Source organism: Bombina bombina, chromosome 2 (assembly GCF_027579735.1).
Source record: "Bombina bombina isolate aBomBom1 chromosome 2, aBomBom1.pri, whole genome shotgun sequence".
Lineage (NCBI taxonomy): Eukaryota > Metazoa > Chordata > Amphibia > Anura > Bombinatoridae > Bombina > Bombina bombina.
In genome coordinates this window covers 401,002,121-401,020,089 of record NC_069500.1, presented here as the reverse complement: position 1 = coordinate 401,020,089, position 17,969 = coordinate 401,002,121, and the positions used below count along the sequence as shown (strand labels likewise).

At 39.7% G+C, this 17,969-nt stretch overlaps 1 protein-coding gene across 1 annotated transcript in view; it reads left to right on the top strand.

Moving 5' to 3' along the window:
* GALNT9 (polypeptide N-acetylgalactosaminyltransferase 9) overlaps positions 1 to 17,969 on the top strand; it is a 669,089-nt gene that overhangs the window by 305,264 nt on the left and 345,856 nt on the right. Inside the window, exon 3 of the mRNA XM_053701876.1 lies at positions 14,779 to 14,945. Within this exon, the coding sequence (XP_053557851.1) occupies positions 14,779 to 14,945 (167 nt within the window). The remainder of the gene's footprint in view (positions 1 to 14,778; positions 14,946 to 17,969) is intronic.

The window sequence follows — 17,969 nt, the reverse complement described above, 5'->3', positions numbered from 1 at the left end:
CGACGACGGTTTTTGCGCGGGTTTGGTATCCTATATACAGCGCCGCATATAAATTCGGCACGTATATTCCACCCGTCGGACATAGTTTTTTCCCCCATAGACTAACATATAAAACGCGCGCAATTTGGTATCCAATATCCAGCGCAAGGCCTTACGTGGCGAAAATGGAGAAATCTTACTCCATTTCACCTCGCCATATAATGCAGCCGCAGTAGGCCTTGCGCTGAGTATGGGAGCACCGTAACTCCCTAAAATGCCTGGAAAAAAAAAACCTAAACCTTACGCATGCGCAATGTCTATCTACCTGTCAACCGCAATCCCCCACCGCAATACCTAATAAAGTGTATTAACCCCTAAATCGCTGCTCCCGGACCCGCCGCCACCTACATTAAATTTATTAACCCCTAATCTGACCCCCCTACACTGCCGCCACCTACATTAAATATATTAACCTCTAATCTGACCCCCCTACACCGCCGCCACCTACATTAAATATATTAACATCTAATCTGACCCCCCTACACCGCCGCCACCTACATTAACTTAATTCTTATTTAAATAAATCTAAATAATATTAATATTATTAACTAAATTATTCCTATTTAAAACTAAATACTTACCTATAAAATAAACCCTAAGATAGCTACAATATAATTAATTATTACATTGTAGCTATTTTAGGGTTTATATTTATTTTACAGGCAACTTTGTATTTATTTTAACTAGGTACAATAGCTATTAAATAGTTATTAACTATTTAATAACTACCTAGTTAAAATAATTACAAAATTGGGGGCGGAGCCGAGCCGTGCTGGTACATGGCTGCTTTTTGCTAAAGCTCCGGTGCTGTTATTGCTCAAAGAGAAGGAGATATCCTTATGGGGACCCTAAATTACACTCCGGTGTTCTTCTAACCCTCATGTCACAGCAGGGAGCATCCTAAACCTCTCATCTGTCCCTTCCATACCTACTCCTTCCCCAAGCTGTGGAAAAGACTTCACCCGCCACAGACACCCGGTCGCCATCTTGGCATAGGCCTCTCGCGGCACCCACTGCCCGGCATCCCCTGAGTGAGCACTCGGGACCCCACACGGCTACAGACCAACTCCAGCTCGCTTCCTTGGGTCTCCGGTCCTTGTTGCTGCGAGAACAGAGGAGGCGCACCTACCGATGCTATTAAACATCTGCTGCCGATCGGGCCCAGCCGCATCCGCGCACTATCCACGCGGCCCAAGAGACCAGGGGACGCGACCAACGTGATCAGAGTCCCTGACAAGACTACACCACTACCGGATCATTCTGCAGGCTCCGGGGTAAGAGTATCTTCCACACAAAGGCTACACAGTTGGGTGGGAGCAGCCTTAGAACCTGAATAGGACACATAAAAGGGCAACCTCTATAACTATCAGCCCTCTTCCACACTTCACGGGTACTTTTAACCACAATAGGGGATAAACTCACAAGATCTGGGACTCCCCTTTGTCATCTTAAAACTGCTACCACTTTCACTCACAAATACCAGGACTTGGGCCTTCTGACACAGACAGCCTTCCCGTCTGCTACCTCGTGGCTTCTGATATACATAGTGACTGAGATCTGCATAGCTTTACTCACAGATCCCTAATAATTCAGCTCCAGGGGGCTACTGAAACCAAGGATAAATCAATTTTTATCACCTCCCCTAGAAGTGGTGTATAATCCCAGTGACTCTGAAACTACCACACTTTTTGGCCCAGGATGTCTCAGCGCAAGGGCCCCAAATCAGATAAAATTAACAAGCCTGTTACTAACACACCGTCAGTGTCAGCCTTTTTTCAGCCATCTGACCCAGGCCACACTGAGTCCTCTTTATCACAGGATCAATCCAGCACAGAGATGCAGTCAGATCTTACTCCTATGCAATATAAATCCCTACTCACTTTACCCTCACAAATAGCAGATCTCCCATCCAAATCTGACTTTGAATCACTGAAATCTTTTATAAAAGGCGAAATGAGGGATTTAAAGAAAGACTTAAATGATATGAGCTCTAGGCTTGATTACATAGAAGAAGGCCAAGAGGCGCTCAATTCCATGGTCAGTTCTAACACACAACAACTCTCAATACAAGATTCCATGGTACAGGCCCTACAAGAGAAACTAGAGGATCTTGATAATCGGGGGAGAAGGAATAACCTCAGAATCAGAGGCATACCTGAAGAAGTCCCTCCAGAGCAACTAAAATCTTATACGGCTGAGCTATTTCATTTCTTGAATCCCAGATTACCCCCCTTACAACCTGATGAGATTGAGCGGATTCATAGGGCGCTAAGACCACCATCCAAACCTCCTGCTCCACCCAGGGACGTGATAATGAGATTTCTCAGATTTACTACCAAAGATGACATCTGGCAATCAGCGAGAACCAGGCGCTCCATTTCCTATAAAGGTCATACTATACAAATTTTTCAAGATCTCTGCCCACAAACTATCCAGAGACGGAGAGAGGTCAGATTCCTTACTAAGGCCCTGCAAGATCACAACATCAAATACCGCTGGGGATACCCATTCAGCCTGATAATCTCCCATAATGGCTCTCAAATCATATACAAATCTTTCCAGGACTTAGACACTGTATCCAAGAAACTGAACATCAACATTGAGCCTCCAGACGAAGATGTCCTTGCGACCACCTCAAGACAACCAGACAGAGGGGGGGACAACCCCAAGGAACAGCGCCCTCAATGGAATAAAGTCAACTCTAAGAGAAGAAAAACCGACCCTGCACCCACTGGTTCTCCCGACCTGCGAAACCCTCCACAGCCGTGATCCTCTGCAACAAATATTAGACTCATATCACTAGCTAATGGTCTAGGGAGATCATGCTAAAACACAAGCTCAGGCTCCCACTTAATTGTTTCTGGACTATCTCTGGCCCTGGGTAATAGGGTAAGATTTCAATTCTTGTTTTTAAAGTTGTGGTCAGGGTAGTGTATGGTTCTTTTTTTTTTTTTTTTCCTTTTTCTTTTTCCACAGATTTCTGGACTTTCCCCATGACTACTGGGTGGTCTATAACTTGTTATGCCTTTTGATGAATGTATTTTGTACACTTAATGTTTATGCCATTTTTCAGATGTGCCGAGACCATGCCCAGACTGACCTAAACCTACTATCCCAATAACCAACCCTTCCTGTCCTCAATTCTCCCTCCCCCAAACCTCCCTCTCCTACCTTTTCACCTCTCCCTTTGGCTCCCTCCCTTCTAACATGGGTCCGCACCTGGTACTCCAACTTTAGATCTAAATTGCTTATTAGAGCTTTATGTAACACCAGTCACCCCCCGATTATGGTGTATAGTTCTAATTGTACACTTTTAGTTGGTTTAGCTAAGAATTTATGTTTGTACTTTATTTTGATGTTATTACATGCCATGTTTGTAACCTCTCATGCTCTCTACAAGATACCTTTCAAGTTTGCCTCAGTTTGCCTGTTAAAAATGTGCTTGTCATGCGTAATCTTTCATATCCCCAAACGTACCACTATAGATGGATAGGTCAAACTACAGAGTCCTATCTCACAATGTCAAGGGACTCAACATACCACAAAAGAGAACCATAGCCTTAAGGGATTATAAGAGACTTAGGTGTGACATTGTAATGTTGCAAGAGACCCACTTCAAAAGAGGTCGAGAACCTCGTGCCTCATTCCAGAAATTTGGTAATGCATACTTTTCCTCTGACAGCTCAAAACGTAATGGGGTGTGTATTATGATTAAAAAGAATTTTCCTTTTCAGGTCACGTCAATAGAAAAAGACAAAATGGGTAGATACTTAATTATCTCAGGACTTTTGCATAGGAAACTTATAACCCTAGTTAATATCTATGCCCCTAGCCTAGATGTCACCAGTTTCTTCCACCAGTTAGGCAACAAACTCTTAGAGTCAACTAGGGGTAGCTTGGTACTCGGAGGAGACTTTAACATTGCCCTAGACCCCACCATAGACTGCTCCTCTGGCAAGTCTGCTATTCCCTCCAAAACTTTAAAATTAATTAAGTCCAAATTGCATGCCCTGGCCATGCATGATATCTGGCGAATCCACCACCCGCATGACAAAGATTTCACTTTTTACTCCCACCCACATCAAAGTTACTCTAGGATTGATTACATACTAACAGATGTTACCAGCCTAATTCATGCACGTCACTCTGATATACATCCCATAACGTGGTCCGACCATGCTATGGTCAGTTGTACATTTAATCTCCCCATAGATACCAATAATCCCCGGACTTGGAGACTTGATGAGTCTCTTTTAAATGACCCATTGGCTAAGATTAACTTAACTAAGTCTATTGAAGAGTACTTTAGAACAAACACCACCCCAGATATTTGCCAACAGCATATCTGGAATGCCCATAAGTGTGTCCTCAGGGGCGAATTGATCGCTCTAAAGGCGGCTAAGACGAAACAACAACAACTCTACCTAACCTCCTTACTCACGGACTTAGACAAACTTCAGGAAATACATAAATTGTTCCCTAAAGACCGTTCCCTCCAGGACAGTTTAGAGCACAAACAGCAACAGCTCAACTGCTACCTTGGAAAGGAGGCCAAACGTAGTGCCTTATTTCTGAAAAAAACTTACTATGAAGGTGCCAACAAACAGGGTAAGCTGTTGGCAAGGCAGCTCAGACGGAAAGCTCTCAGTAGATACATTTTACATATCAAAGACGAAAAGGGACAAGACCGATACACATCTAACGACATAGCAGACAGCTTTAAACAATACTACAGCTCACTTTACAACATGTCCTCAGAATCTCCTCCTCTTGCGAATTCCACTATTCTAAACTATCTATCTCAACTAAACTTACCCCAAATTAGTGAAGAACAAAAGGTCGACTTAGACGCTCCCATTTCCATTGACGAAATTAAACTAGCCATAAAATCATTGAAACCAGGTAAATCCCCAGGCCCAGACGGATTTGGTAACACTTACTACACATCCTTTAGAGACGTGCTAACACCACACCTCCTGGCTTATTTTCATAGCATAGATCAGGACAAACCCTTCCCACCGTCGGCCTTACAGGCCAACATCGCTCTGATACCAAAACCAAATAAACCTGTTATGTCCATCCCTAACTATAGACCGATTTCCCTCTTAAATACGGATATCAAACTTTTTGCCAAAATCATTGCTAACAGACTTAACTTAATCTTACCCCACATTATCCACAGAGACCAGGTTGGCTTCGTACCATTCAGAGAAGCAAGAGACAACACAGTGCGTAATATGCACTTGTTGTGGCATGCTAAGACTAACCTTACTCCCTCACTTTGGATTTCCACAGACGCTGAGAAGGCCTTCGACAGAGTCGGATGGCCTTTTCTTACTGCAACATTGAGGGCTTTCGGTCTTGGGGAGAAGACACTACATAGAATATTCGCGTTATACAACAAACCGAGCGCTAGGATAGCCCTTAACGGAATTCTATCTTCCCCGTTCCAGATAACAAACGGCACTAGGCAGGGCTGCCCCCTTTCCCCCTTACTTTTCACATGCCTTATTGAGACTTTGGCGACCAAAATTAGGTCTAATAAAAACATACGAGGTCTGACTGTAGGAGACGAAGAATACAAGATGTCACTCTTCGCAGATGACGTCATGTTTTCCTTAACTACCCCATCCGAGTCAATTCCACATCTACTTGTGGAGCTGGAGACATTCCGAGTTCTTTCCAACTACAAAATTAATCATGACAAATCCGAAATGCTGGGAGTGGCTATTAGCTCCTCACTGGCAAACTTGATCTCCAAAATATGCCCATTCAAATGGAACAAAGATTCCCTTAAATACCTGGGGATTCATTTAGCAGATAATTTTGATTTAATGTTCAAGCTGAATTATTCAGCTATAAAAACTGCTTTAGTTCGGGACCTTTCATCCTGGACAAGGAACCGTTTGTCCTGGTTAGGAAGGATAAACACAATCAAAATGAATGCCTTTCCCAGACTGCTATATATTATGCAGACCCTCCCCATCCAACTCCCTAACACATACATACCACAGATGCAGCAACTGTTTAGTTCATTCATCTGGAATAGGCGACCCCCCAGAATAAACAAACTCGTGATGTCCCGCTCCACAACTCAGGGAGGTCTAGGGGTCCCCGATATTGACTCGTACCATAGATCAATATTCCTCCAGAGGGTTCTTGACTGGAGGATTCACGGGAGTCACAAGAGGTGGGTTTCACTAGAAGAAAAACTTAACCCAGATTTTAATCTCCCCTCTTTGTGTTGGAACCCAGGCTTCCAAACCTCACTCAAACTAATTAAAAACCCGATCACACGAGAAACCCTGAAAGTATGGGATTCCACTAATAAGTCAAACCCATATATTTCCTCCTGCCCAGGCCCCTTAACATCATTGCTCCACAACGACGAGTTCACCCTCCCTCCCCTACCGAGTGACGCAGGAACACTCAACAAGAGTCATGACATCCCTCTGTGGTCCTTGACTAACAACGAACAGATAAAGACTCAAGAGCTATTAATAGACTCCGGTCAGAGCTGGGCCAAAAACTGGTTTTCATACAGAAGGGTACACCACTATCTCACAACTCACCCACAGCGTTTGAACTTGTTGCGACCACTTACCAACATTGAAAAACTATACACATCTTCCCCTCCGATTAGGCACTGCCTTTCCCACATTTACAACATCGTCACCCAACTGCCCCCAGGCAACTTACCTCACTCCATAGAAATGTGGGAGAGGGAACTAGGAGTTATCATTACACCCCAGACAGCAACTAACATCTTTCATAATGTTAAATCCGCCTCCATGTCAGCCTCCATTAAGGAAATTAACTACAAGATATTACATGGCTGGTACCTGACCCCCAGGAGAATCCACAAACTCTTTCCAAAGTCCAATAACCGTTGTTGGAGGTGTGGCCACCATGGTAGCGGAATGAGTCATATGTGGTGGTGGTGCTCCCAGGTCCACTGGCTATGGCGTTCAGTGATCTCAGAGATAGAACAAATTTTTCAATTTACCCTCCCTCTGGACCCCCTGGTCTGGTTGTTAAACAAATCTATTAAACTGCCCCACCCCCACTTTACTCCCCTGTTAAAAATTATGAGAAACAGCTTAAAGGTATTAATTGCACTAAACTGGAGATCCCCCGATGTCCCTTCAGTGGCCACTTGGCGCAATAAGGTCTCAGACCTGATAGAACTGGAAGAATATGGTTCCTTTTTAACGGGCAAGAGGGATCAATTTATAGAACTCCAAATTACTTGGGAAAATTATATTAAATCCGATACCCTAAAACAGGCCACCTGACAACGCTACGAGCTCTCTTGATTCAAAGCCCTGACAGACATTATCCATGTTTGAGTGCAATTTATGAAAGATGTCCCCAGGTAGACACGATTACACCACAGATTGAGCATTGAGATGGTATTACTACTGTTAGCATAGGCATATTAGGTTTTCCTTAGTTCAGTAAAAGTTTAAAACAAGATTCCAAGATGCACTATTCGCAAATTGTATTTTTTCTCTTTTTATGTATGATTGATTATGCGATTATTTTCATTGTAATTTTCATGTTTTGTTGATCTAACTGTATCACGGTCTCTTAATAAAAACATGTTGAAAAAAAAAAAAAAAAAAATAATTACAAAATTACCTGTAAAATAAATCCTAACCTAAGTTACAAATACACCTAACACTACACTATCAATAAATTAAATAAATTAACTACAATTATCTAAAATAAAATACAATTAAATAAACTAAACTATAGTACAAAAACAAACACTAAATTACAAAAAATAAAAAAATATTACAAGAAGTTTAAACTAATTACACCTAATCTAAGCCCCCTAATAAAATAAAAAAGCACCCCAAAATAATAAAATTCCCTATCATAAACTAAATTACAAATAGCCCTTAAAAGGGCCTTTTGCGGGGCATTGCCCCAAAGTAATCAGCTCTTTTACCAGCCCTTAAAAGGGCTTTTTAAAAAAAAGAACAACCCCCCCAACATTACAACCCACCACCCACACACCCCTACTATAAAACCCACCCGATCCCCCCTTAAAAAAAACTAACACTTCCCCATTGAAGATCACCCTACTTTGAGCCGTTTTCACCCAGCCGGGCCGAAGTCTTCATCCGATGGGGCAGAAGAGGATATCCAGACCGGCAGAAGTCTTCATCCTATCCGGGCAGAAGATAGGTCAATTTTATTGGCTGATCCAATCAGCCAATCGGATTGAACTTCAATCCGATTGGCTGATTAAATCAACCAATCAGATTTTTCCTACCTTAATTCCGATTGGCTGATAGAATCCTATCAGCCAATCGGAATACGAGGGACGCCATCTTGGATAACGTCATTTAAAGGAATATTCATTCATCGTTAGTCCGTCGGCCTAGAAGGATGTTCCGCGCCGGAGGTATTCAAGATGGATCCGTTCCTCACCGGATGGATGAAGATAGAAGATGCCGCTTGGATGAAGACGTCTGCCGGTCCAGATGTCCTCTTCGCCCCGGATAGGATGAAGACTTCTGCCGGTCTGGATGTCCTCTTCTGCCCCATCGGATGAAGACTTCGGCCCGGCTGGGTGAAAACGGCTCAAGGTAGGGTGATCTTCAATGGGGTAGTGTTAGTTTTTTTTTTAAGGGGGGATCGGTAGGTTTTAGAGTAGGGGTATGTGGGTGGTGGGTTGTAATGTTGAGGGGGGGATTGTTCTTGTTTTTACAGGTAAAACAGCTGATTTCTTTGGGGCGATGCCCCGCAAAAAGCCCTTTTAAGGGCTGGAAAAAAGAGCTGATTACTTAAGGGCTATTTGTAATTTAGTTTAGGATAGGGAATTTTATTATTTTGGGGTGCTTTTTTATTTTATTAGGGGGCTTAGATTAGGTGTAATTAGTTTAAACTTCTTGTAAAAAAATTTATTTTTTGTAATTTAGTGTTTGTTTTTGTACTATAGTTTAGTTTATTTAATTGTATTTTATTTTAGATAATTATAGTTAATTTATTTAATTAATTTATTGATAGTGTAGGTGTATTTGTAACTTAGATTAGGATTTATTTTACAGGTAATTTTGTAATTATTTTAACTAGGTAGCTATTAAATAGATATTAACTATTTAATAGCTATTGTACCTAGTTAAAATAAATACAAAGTTGCCTGTAAAATAAATATAAACCCTAAAATAGCTACAATGTAATTATTAGTTATATTGTAGCTATCTTAGGGTTTATTTTATAGGCAAGCATTTAGTTTTAAATAGGAATAATTTAGTTAATAATATTAATATTATTTAGATTTATTTAAATAATAATTAAGTTAGGGGGGTGTTAGGGTTAGATTTAGGTTTAGGGGGTAATACATTTAATCTAGGTGGCGGCGGTTTAGGGGGGTCAGATTAGAGGTTAATACATTTAATGTAGGTGGCGGCAGTGTAAGGGGGTCAGATTAGGGGTTAATAAATTTAATGTAGGTGGCGGCGGGGTCCGGGAGCGGCGGTTTAGGGGTTAAACACTTTATTTAGGTGCGGCGGGGTCCGGGAGCGGCAATTTAGGGGTTAATACATATAATGTAGGTGGCGGTGGGCTCCGGAAGCAGCGGTTTAGGGGTTAATACTAGGATAGGTTTATTGCGGTGTGGGCTATGGCGGTTTAGGGGTTAATAATTAGGCTTATTGCATTGTGGGGGGTTGTCGGTCTAGGCTTTAATACATTTATTGTTAGGAGTGAGAGGGGGGATTGCGGATATAGGGGTATACGTGTCGGGCTATTTTTGGAAGGCGTGTTAGACAGTTATGGGAGATTTAATATTTTAGTTAGTTTTTTTAGGTGCAGGCAACTGCCGGCGGGTTATATGTGATACCCCGATGTGCGAGGTGAAACTACGGGCAGCGAGGATTCCCTCGCTTGTGCCAAAAACTACGCCGTATATCGGATCGCGCCCGAGGTGTTTAATGTCCCTTTAAAGTCCACTCAGGAGCCACAATGAATTGCTTTTCCTGTGCAGAACATGACAGGTGAGCCAATCAGGACACATGCACATTTAAGCAACCAATCATGTTAGGTTTTTTATTTTAAGTAATGTTCTTTTTTTTAAAAATCATACACCTAGATTACAAGTTTTGCACTATAGAGGGTGCGAAATAAATGCAACAAAAGTTGCATTATTTCACCCTCCATAGCGCTGCCATTACAAGTTTTTGAAAAGCTGCCTTGTGCGTGCGATATGGTTGCTTTGAGCTCCATACCACACAAAATGCAAGCGCTGCTTTGACGTGTTCGTGCACGCTTTCCCCATAGACATCAATGGGGAGAGATTGTTAGAAAAAAACTAACACCTTACACCTGCGATTGCGGAATGAAAAGCTCCATAACGCAGCACCATTGATGTCTATGGGGAAAAAAAATGCCACCTTAACATAAACCCCACGTCTAAACACCCCTAATTTGCCGCCCCCGATATCGCCGACACCTTCATAAAGTTAACCCCTCTTCAGGTACTCACAGTTGCTGAAGTCCTGATTCAAATCAGCCAATAGGAATGAGAGCTGCTTAAATCCTATAGGCTGATTTGAACAGCCAATAGGACTTCCGCCTGGACCTCCGCTTTGGACCTCTGCCTTGGACCTTCGCCTGGACCTCCACCTCCGCGCATCGACTGCTCTGCCTCCGCAAGGATGAAGAAGATGCCGGTCCCGCAATGGATGAAGATGGAGTCATCTGGATGAAGATGAAGCCGCTGTGATGAAGATCGTTCAAGCTGGACTTCAGCAACTGTGAGTACCTAAAGAGAGGTTAGTGTTAGGTTTTTTTAAGGTTTTTTTGTGTGTTTTTTTTTTTAGATTAGGGTTTGGGCTATTTGAAAAAGAGCTGAATGCCCTTTTAAGGGCAAGAAAAAGAGCTGAATCCCCTTTTAAGGGCAATGCCCATACAAATGCCCATTATTGGGTAATTGGTAGATTAGGTTTTTTTTAGAGTTAGGTTTTTTATTTTAGGGGGTTGGTTGGGTAGTGGGTTGGGGGGTCTTTGTATTTTTTTTACAGGGAAAATAGCTGATTTCTTAAGGGCAATGCCCTACATAAGGCCCTTTTAAGGGTTATTGGTAGTTTATTGTAGGCTAAGGTTTTTTTGACTTTGTGAGGCTTTTTTTATTTTGATAGGGTTATTAGATTAGGTGCAATTGTTTTAATTTTGTATAATTTCGTTTGTTATTTTTTGTAATTTAGTTTTTTGTAATTTAGTTAGGGGGTTGTTAGGTTTAGGGGTTAAAAGTTTAATTTAGTTTTTGGCGATGTGGGGAGGCTGGCGGTTTAGGGGTTGATAGGTTTATTTTGTGGTAGTGATGTGGGAGGCCAGAGGTTTAGGGGTTAATAACTTTATTTAGTGGCGGTGATGTCAGGGAGCGGCGGAATAGGGGTTAATATGTTTATTATAGTGTGGGCATTGTTGGGGTGCAGTGGAATAGGGGTTAATAACTTTAGTACAGTGTTGACGATGTCGGAGAGTGACAAAATAGGGGTTAATAATTTTTTTTAGTGGCGGCGATGTCTGGAGCAGCAGATTAGGGGTTAATAACTTTAATATAGTATTTGCAATGCTGGAGGACGGCAGAATAGGTGTTAATAGGTAGTTAATGGGTGTTAGTGTACTTTGTAACACTTTAGTTATGAGTTTTATGTAACAGTTTTGTTGCGTAAAACTCATAACTACTGCTCTCAGATGGCGGAATGGAACTTGTCATTATAGGGTGTAGCGCAAGCGTTTTAGCCTCACCGCAAAACTCGTAATGGCAGCGCTATGGGAATCCCATGAAAATACATAATTTTTTCGAGTGCGGGACTGACGTTGCGTTACAGGGTAAAAGGCTTGCAGTACAGCTATACCGACAAGACTTATAATGGCTGCGTTGCTGTTTTAACACTGAAATGGCAATTTTTTCAGCGTTAAAACACAAACGCAAAACTTGTAATCTAGGTGATGATCTTTTATTGAGATTTTATGACTAACAACAGAAAAGACATGGCCGTTCACATTGATAGCAGGTATAAAAGATATTTTCAAACCAAAATAATGAAGTACACCATTAAGTGTATATTAGTCACAAAACAATGCATTAGCTGAGAAGGTAAGAGGTCTAATAATAACAAGATTTGCAAATCAGAAAACTGCTTCTTAATGGTATATATGAGAGTTACAGGTACTATATCTCGGCCAAGTGATAAGTAGTGAATACAGACATTAAAGGAACATTAAACCCCCATTTTTTTTTCATGATTCAGATACAGAATACTTTTTTAAACAACTTTCTAATTTACTTCTATTATCTAATTTGCTTCATTCTCTTAATATTTTTTCCTGAAAAGCATATCTAGATAGGCTCAGTAGCTTCTGATTGTTGGCTGTACATAGATGCCTCATGTGATTGGCTCACCCGTGTGCATTGTTATTTCTTTAACTAAGGCTATCTAAATAATGAAGCAAATTAAATAATAGAAGACAATTGGAATGATGTTTAACCCCTTAAGGACCAGCGACGTTCCCTGTATGTCGCTGGCCTTTTTTTGTGACTTGATTGTTTTATAGCGCGGTCTTGCCACCTGAGTTAAGACTGCTCTATTCCACAAAGCCTTCTGGAGGGAGGGCATTAATAGTGTGTTCTTGCTAGACTTGTGCTATTATGTCCTGAAAAAACCCTTAACGACCAGTGACATACAGGGTACATTGTGGTCATTAAGGGGTTAAAATTGTATTATCTGCCTGCATTATGAAAGAAAATTTTGGGGTTCAATGTCCCTTTAAAAATAACAATACGAGAATGTTATCTTGCAGGAATGATATAGATGATAAAACATCAACAGTAAAATACATATTTGTCAGCAAGAAAATTTAACAAATATAAATGAAACCTAATTTTTCTAGTAAATATTGCTCCCACTACACAAAACGGTCACTCTTGGAGTACAAGACAGAGGAAAGCTAGCATTTGTAGAGGTCACTCTTGACATTTAAAAAAATCAGCATCTGATAATACAATAAGTATTTTGGGCTTAGAAGGAGTATTAGAACTGATGCTATTGTTTATAGGATCTGAGAGAAGAGCACAATAAATATATTTAGAAAATCTGCAAAATATAACAGTAACTAAAACACATAACCTCCAGTGTACAACAAATAGCATTGAATTCTAATGGTCGGGTCTAACTAACAGTAGGTAGGGGAGTTAAGGAAGAACAGAATTAGCTTTGAATATATAATAGTGATATTGTTTAGTATGCACCGGGATAAGTCACACAGATAGTTATGACTAGTTGAAAAAAAGGGGGGGGGTAGACCGCTGCTCCATAACTTGCTTTCAGACTCGCCAGAAACTCGGGCCCTCAAGATCCGTTCAGAGCTTGCTAAATGGGACTCAAAGTCTCTTACCATGTAAAGCAACTTGTCAAGCCCCCTTTCTGAAAAAAATAATAATAAATAAATAAATAAAAAATCATTAGCATGTCTGTGTGCACAAAGAAAAACCCCAGCTACATACCAAACACTAACTAGAAATGGGCTACTGAAAAGTCAATTATATGAAGCAAATACAGTTTTATAAAAAAATATATATTTAATAGGAGGTTGTATGAATATGCGAGGATCATGAAACTAATGTCAACAAGGTATATCTTTTCTCCAGTCTAGTCTAAATCCCCTTACAAATAGTAGTACTTTTCAGGGAAAGAAGGGAAATATAAAACAACTGTGGGGGTGCTAAAGAAAGCATCAATTAATAATGAATGTAGCTCACTAGTTCTCCTGCATTTTAGTAAAACTATATTGTGAAATGAAACCAACTAGAGGGCAAATGGGAGGACAAGTAAGAGGAAATATTTCACAATACAAAATATATTTTATCCCATATTGCATTCCTAAAGAGCTGAACAGTTGCTATTTTGATAATTTATATATATTAGTAAATATATATGTCTAGATATCTTATTAATACTCACAGATGTAAACTAGAAAGTTGTTTAAAAACGTATGCTCTGTTTGAATCATAAAAGAAAAACACTTCAAGCTCTTTTCAGGGTGTTTTTGCATTACCGGATTAAACAGCCATAGTTCTATTACGTTAATATCTTACTGGTAATATATATTTAATGTAGTAACTCTTTTGAAGGGGTGAAAGACAGCATGTGGGATACTTAATTCTTAAATGTGAACAAGATTTGCTAAATTGTGGGCATGCTTTAATGAAATCATTTGCATGATTTGCTTATTCATGTGTACAATAAATTTAAAATAAATGCACAGATACTCTAAGGTCAGTAGAGAACATATGTACAATAATAAAATACTTTAATGAATTTATTATTGCACTATCATGTCCCTTTAAAAAAGGACAACATTTGTCTTGCCAAAATAAAATATGTCTTATTGGAATGCATCTTTTTGATTACTGGCAGTTCATGCGTAATATCTATAAATTATATCTAACTCTGTTTAAGTCTATAGTCTAGTATTCAACAAACCACAATGACATTTGGAAAAAAACTGAATAAATTCACATGAAAGAAAGACCTTATAGTTTCTATTTCTTTTGGTAATTTATTGTAAATTTACTTTTCCAGTTGAGTAATAATGGAATAAACTATCTACCAGAAGTGCAATGCTCAGATAGTCATGAAAGTCATTTATATGTGATAGCATATGGCCTCAAAATAATGCTACCAATAACTTTCTATTTGTTCCTTCTTACACCCTGTGCAGATGCAAGCAGATGAGTTTCCCTGATGATCCGTCTCAGATTGCTGTGGTCTTTATCTTTGTGAATGAAGCTCTGTCTGTAATCCTACGGTCTGTGCACAGTGTGGTCAATCACACCCCATCTCATCTGCTGAAGGAAATCATTTTGGTTGATGACAACAGTGACAATGGTAAGTAAACAAAAACTGGAAATATTTGTTAGGCAAAAGAACTTGCGTGGAGAACAAATTTACAAATAAAATATTTTTTTTAAAAAAACTGATACCCTTTTACATTGTTTAATGCAGTTATTTTTCAAGGAAGTCTCCTGCAAGAATTGACTGATACAGCATGATGAAGAGGATTAAATATTGTTTTGTCTTTTTAATTTTTTTTTATTGGGGTGACTGCAAATTTAGAAGCAATTGAAAAAAAACATTTGTGAAGAATGAGCATATGTTAATATGTTAAACATTTTTTTTAAGGGTTTAAACCGTCCTAAACTATCATTCCCACTACATAACCTAATAAAAACAAACCAACTCTTAATTATCCCTTCAGCATTAACCCCATAAAAAATTCACACAACACTAATTATGGGAGAAAAAAAGGCCAGACTTTTATTGAACCTCGGGAATGAGGCAATTTCAATCAACTTATAAACTTACTAGGCAATAAGCCTGCCCAGAGGGCAGTCTATTTTTAAAAAAAATACAAAACCAAAGCTAATATTACAAAAAATAAAAAAAAAATTAAAAGTACAGAAAATAATAAACAAAGCTATCCAAAATAAAAAATTTAAACCTACACTAAAAAATCCCCCCCCCCCAAAATAAAAACATTCCTATTGGCTGAAATTTTGAAATCAGCCAATAGGATTAGAGCTACTGAAATCCTATTGGCTGTTCAAATCAGTCAATAAGATTTCAGTAGCTCTCATCCTATTGGCTGATTTCAAAATTTCAGCCGATAGGAATGCAAGGTACCCCAATATAAATGGAGTACCTTGCATTCAATCTTTAGTGTGCGGCGGACAATCTTATGAAGAGGAGCCTCTACGCTGCCCAGGACCGCCGTCACTGAGGACAGCTGCTCTGGATCTGCACATCGGGGAAGACTGCTCCGCACCTCCGCTCAATGCCACCTTCGCTCCGGATGAAGATAGAAGATGATGGATCCGCCTGGAAGAAGACCTTCACCGCCGGACTTCAGGAACTGTAAGTACCTATTTCTGGGTTAGACTTAAGTTTTTTCTTTTATTTTTTTGGGTGTTTTTTTTTATAGATTAGGTCTTTTTTATTTTAATGGGCAATGCCCATACAAATGCCTCTTTAGGGGCAATGGGTAGCTTAATTTTTTTTAAACTTAAGTTTTTTTAATTTAGGGGGTTGGTTGGGTGGGGGGTTTTACAGTTAGGGGGTAACTGGTAATTTTTTTTAGGTAAAAGAGTTGTTTAACTTAGGGCACTGCCCCACAAAAGGCCCTTTTAAGCGCTATTGGTAGTTTAGTGTTAGTTTTTTTTTTTTTTTTTTTTTAGATTAGGGTTTTTTTATTTTAATGGGCAGCAAAAGAGCTGATTGCCCTTTTAAGGGCAATGCCCATACAAATGACCCTTTATGGGCAATGGGTAGCTTAGGTTTTTTAGTGTTAGGTTTTTTTATTTTGAGGGGTTTCGTTTTACTGTGGGACTTTGTATTTTTTATGTAAAAAAGCTGTTTAACTTAGGGCAATGCCTTACAAAAGGCCATTTTAAGGGCTATTGATAGTTACGTTTAGATTAGGGGGTGTTTTTATTTTGGGGGGCTTTTTATTTTCATAGGGATATTAGATTAGGTTTAATTTTTTTTATTTTTAATAATTTTGTTAATTTTTTGTAACTTTAGACTTTTTTATTTTTTGTAATTTGATCTTAGGTTTTATTTTTAAAATAATGTTGGAATTTTTTATTTTTATTGTTACTTGGTATTTTTTTATTTTATGTAAATGGGGTTAATTTAGGGGGTATTAGGTTAGGGGGCTTAGTAATTAAATTAGTTATTTACGTTGTGGGGGGTTGGCGGTGTAGGAGTCAATAGGTTAATTAGGTTTATTGTGATGTGGGGGGTTGGTGGTTTAGGGGTTAATAGGTTAATTCAGTTTTAGCAATGTGGGGGGTTGGCTGTTTAGGGTTAATAGATTAATTAGGTTTATTACGATGTGGGGAGTTAGCGCTTTAGGGGTTAATATTTTAATTATGTTATTTGCGTTGTTTAATTTGCGGATTAGGGGTTAATTACTTTATTATTTTGCAATGTGGGGGTTGGCAGTTTAGGTGCTTGTTAATATTTCTTGCGGGCAGTTAGGTTTTTTTGTTATTTCATGCGGGCGATTAAGTTTTTTTTATTATTTCGTGCCGGCAGTTGCGTGTATTTTTTGTTAATATTTTGTGCAGGCAGTTGCGTTTTTTTTTTCTTAATGCTTCCTTTGCCTACGCTGCATCCAGGTGGATTCTTTTGCGTGCACAACTGCCGACAGCGACGGACGCGGTACAAACACGATTATTGTATAGATTGGAAGAAAATTCCTGTAGGTGGTGGCAACCAAGCTCCCTAAATACAACTTTAAATTCTAAAAGTCAGTAGCCCAAATTAGATATTAATGCAGAGTACCTGTCAAGCCCCACGCTTCAATGACCAAGCAACCTAAGAGTTTTGCAGGACAGCCACCCTGCTGAGGGGAGCACCGCAGGTTTTGACCAGCGTCCCCACCAATCTCCCAACCTCACCCTTTACGAATTCTGGCCTCAATTACAGACTGTGACCTCCACCTAAAGTAAGAGGGAAATCACACACTCCAATACATAAGGGATCCCATTGTTGCAAACCTTACATTAAGCATATCTGGCCAGAGCGGAAAAAAATAAAAGACCTGAGATAACAAAGGCCAATTCTACTAAACAAGCACCCTTAAGTAGATACCGCAGCAACCCTATAAAAGCCACATAAAAACCTGGTACCGCAACCCAACTTGAAAAGAAAAGTGATAGGGAGGGAGGAAATTTTTAATTGGGACTTTAAATCCTCCCTCCATTCCCTAGGAGGTTAAAGAGTTTTAGTGTTAGCATTTTTTTTCTCTGCATGTGCATGTGAAACATAGCTAGTTATTCTCAGTGCACAAGCATTTTAAATACTGCAGCTGCTCAGAGCACCAGTGGGCATTGTATCATGTCAGCAATT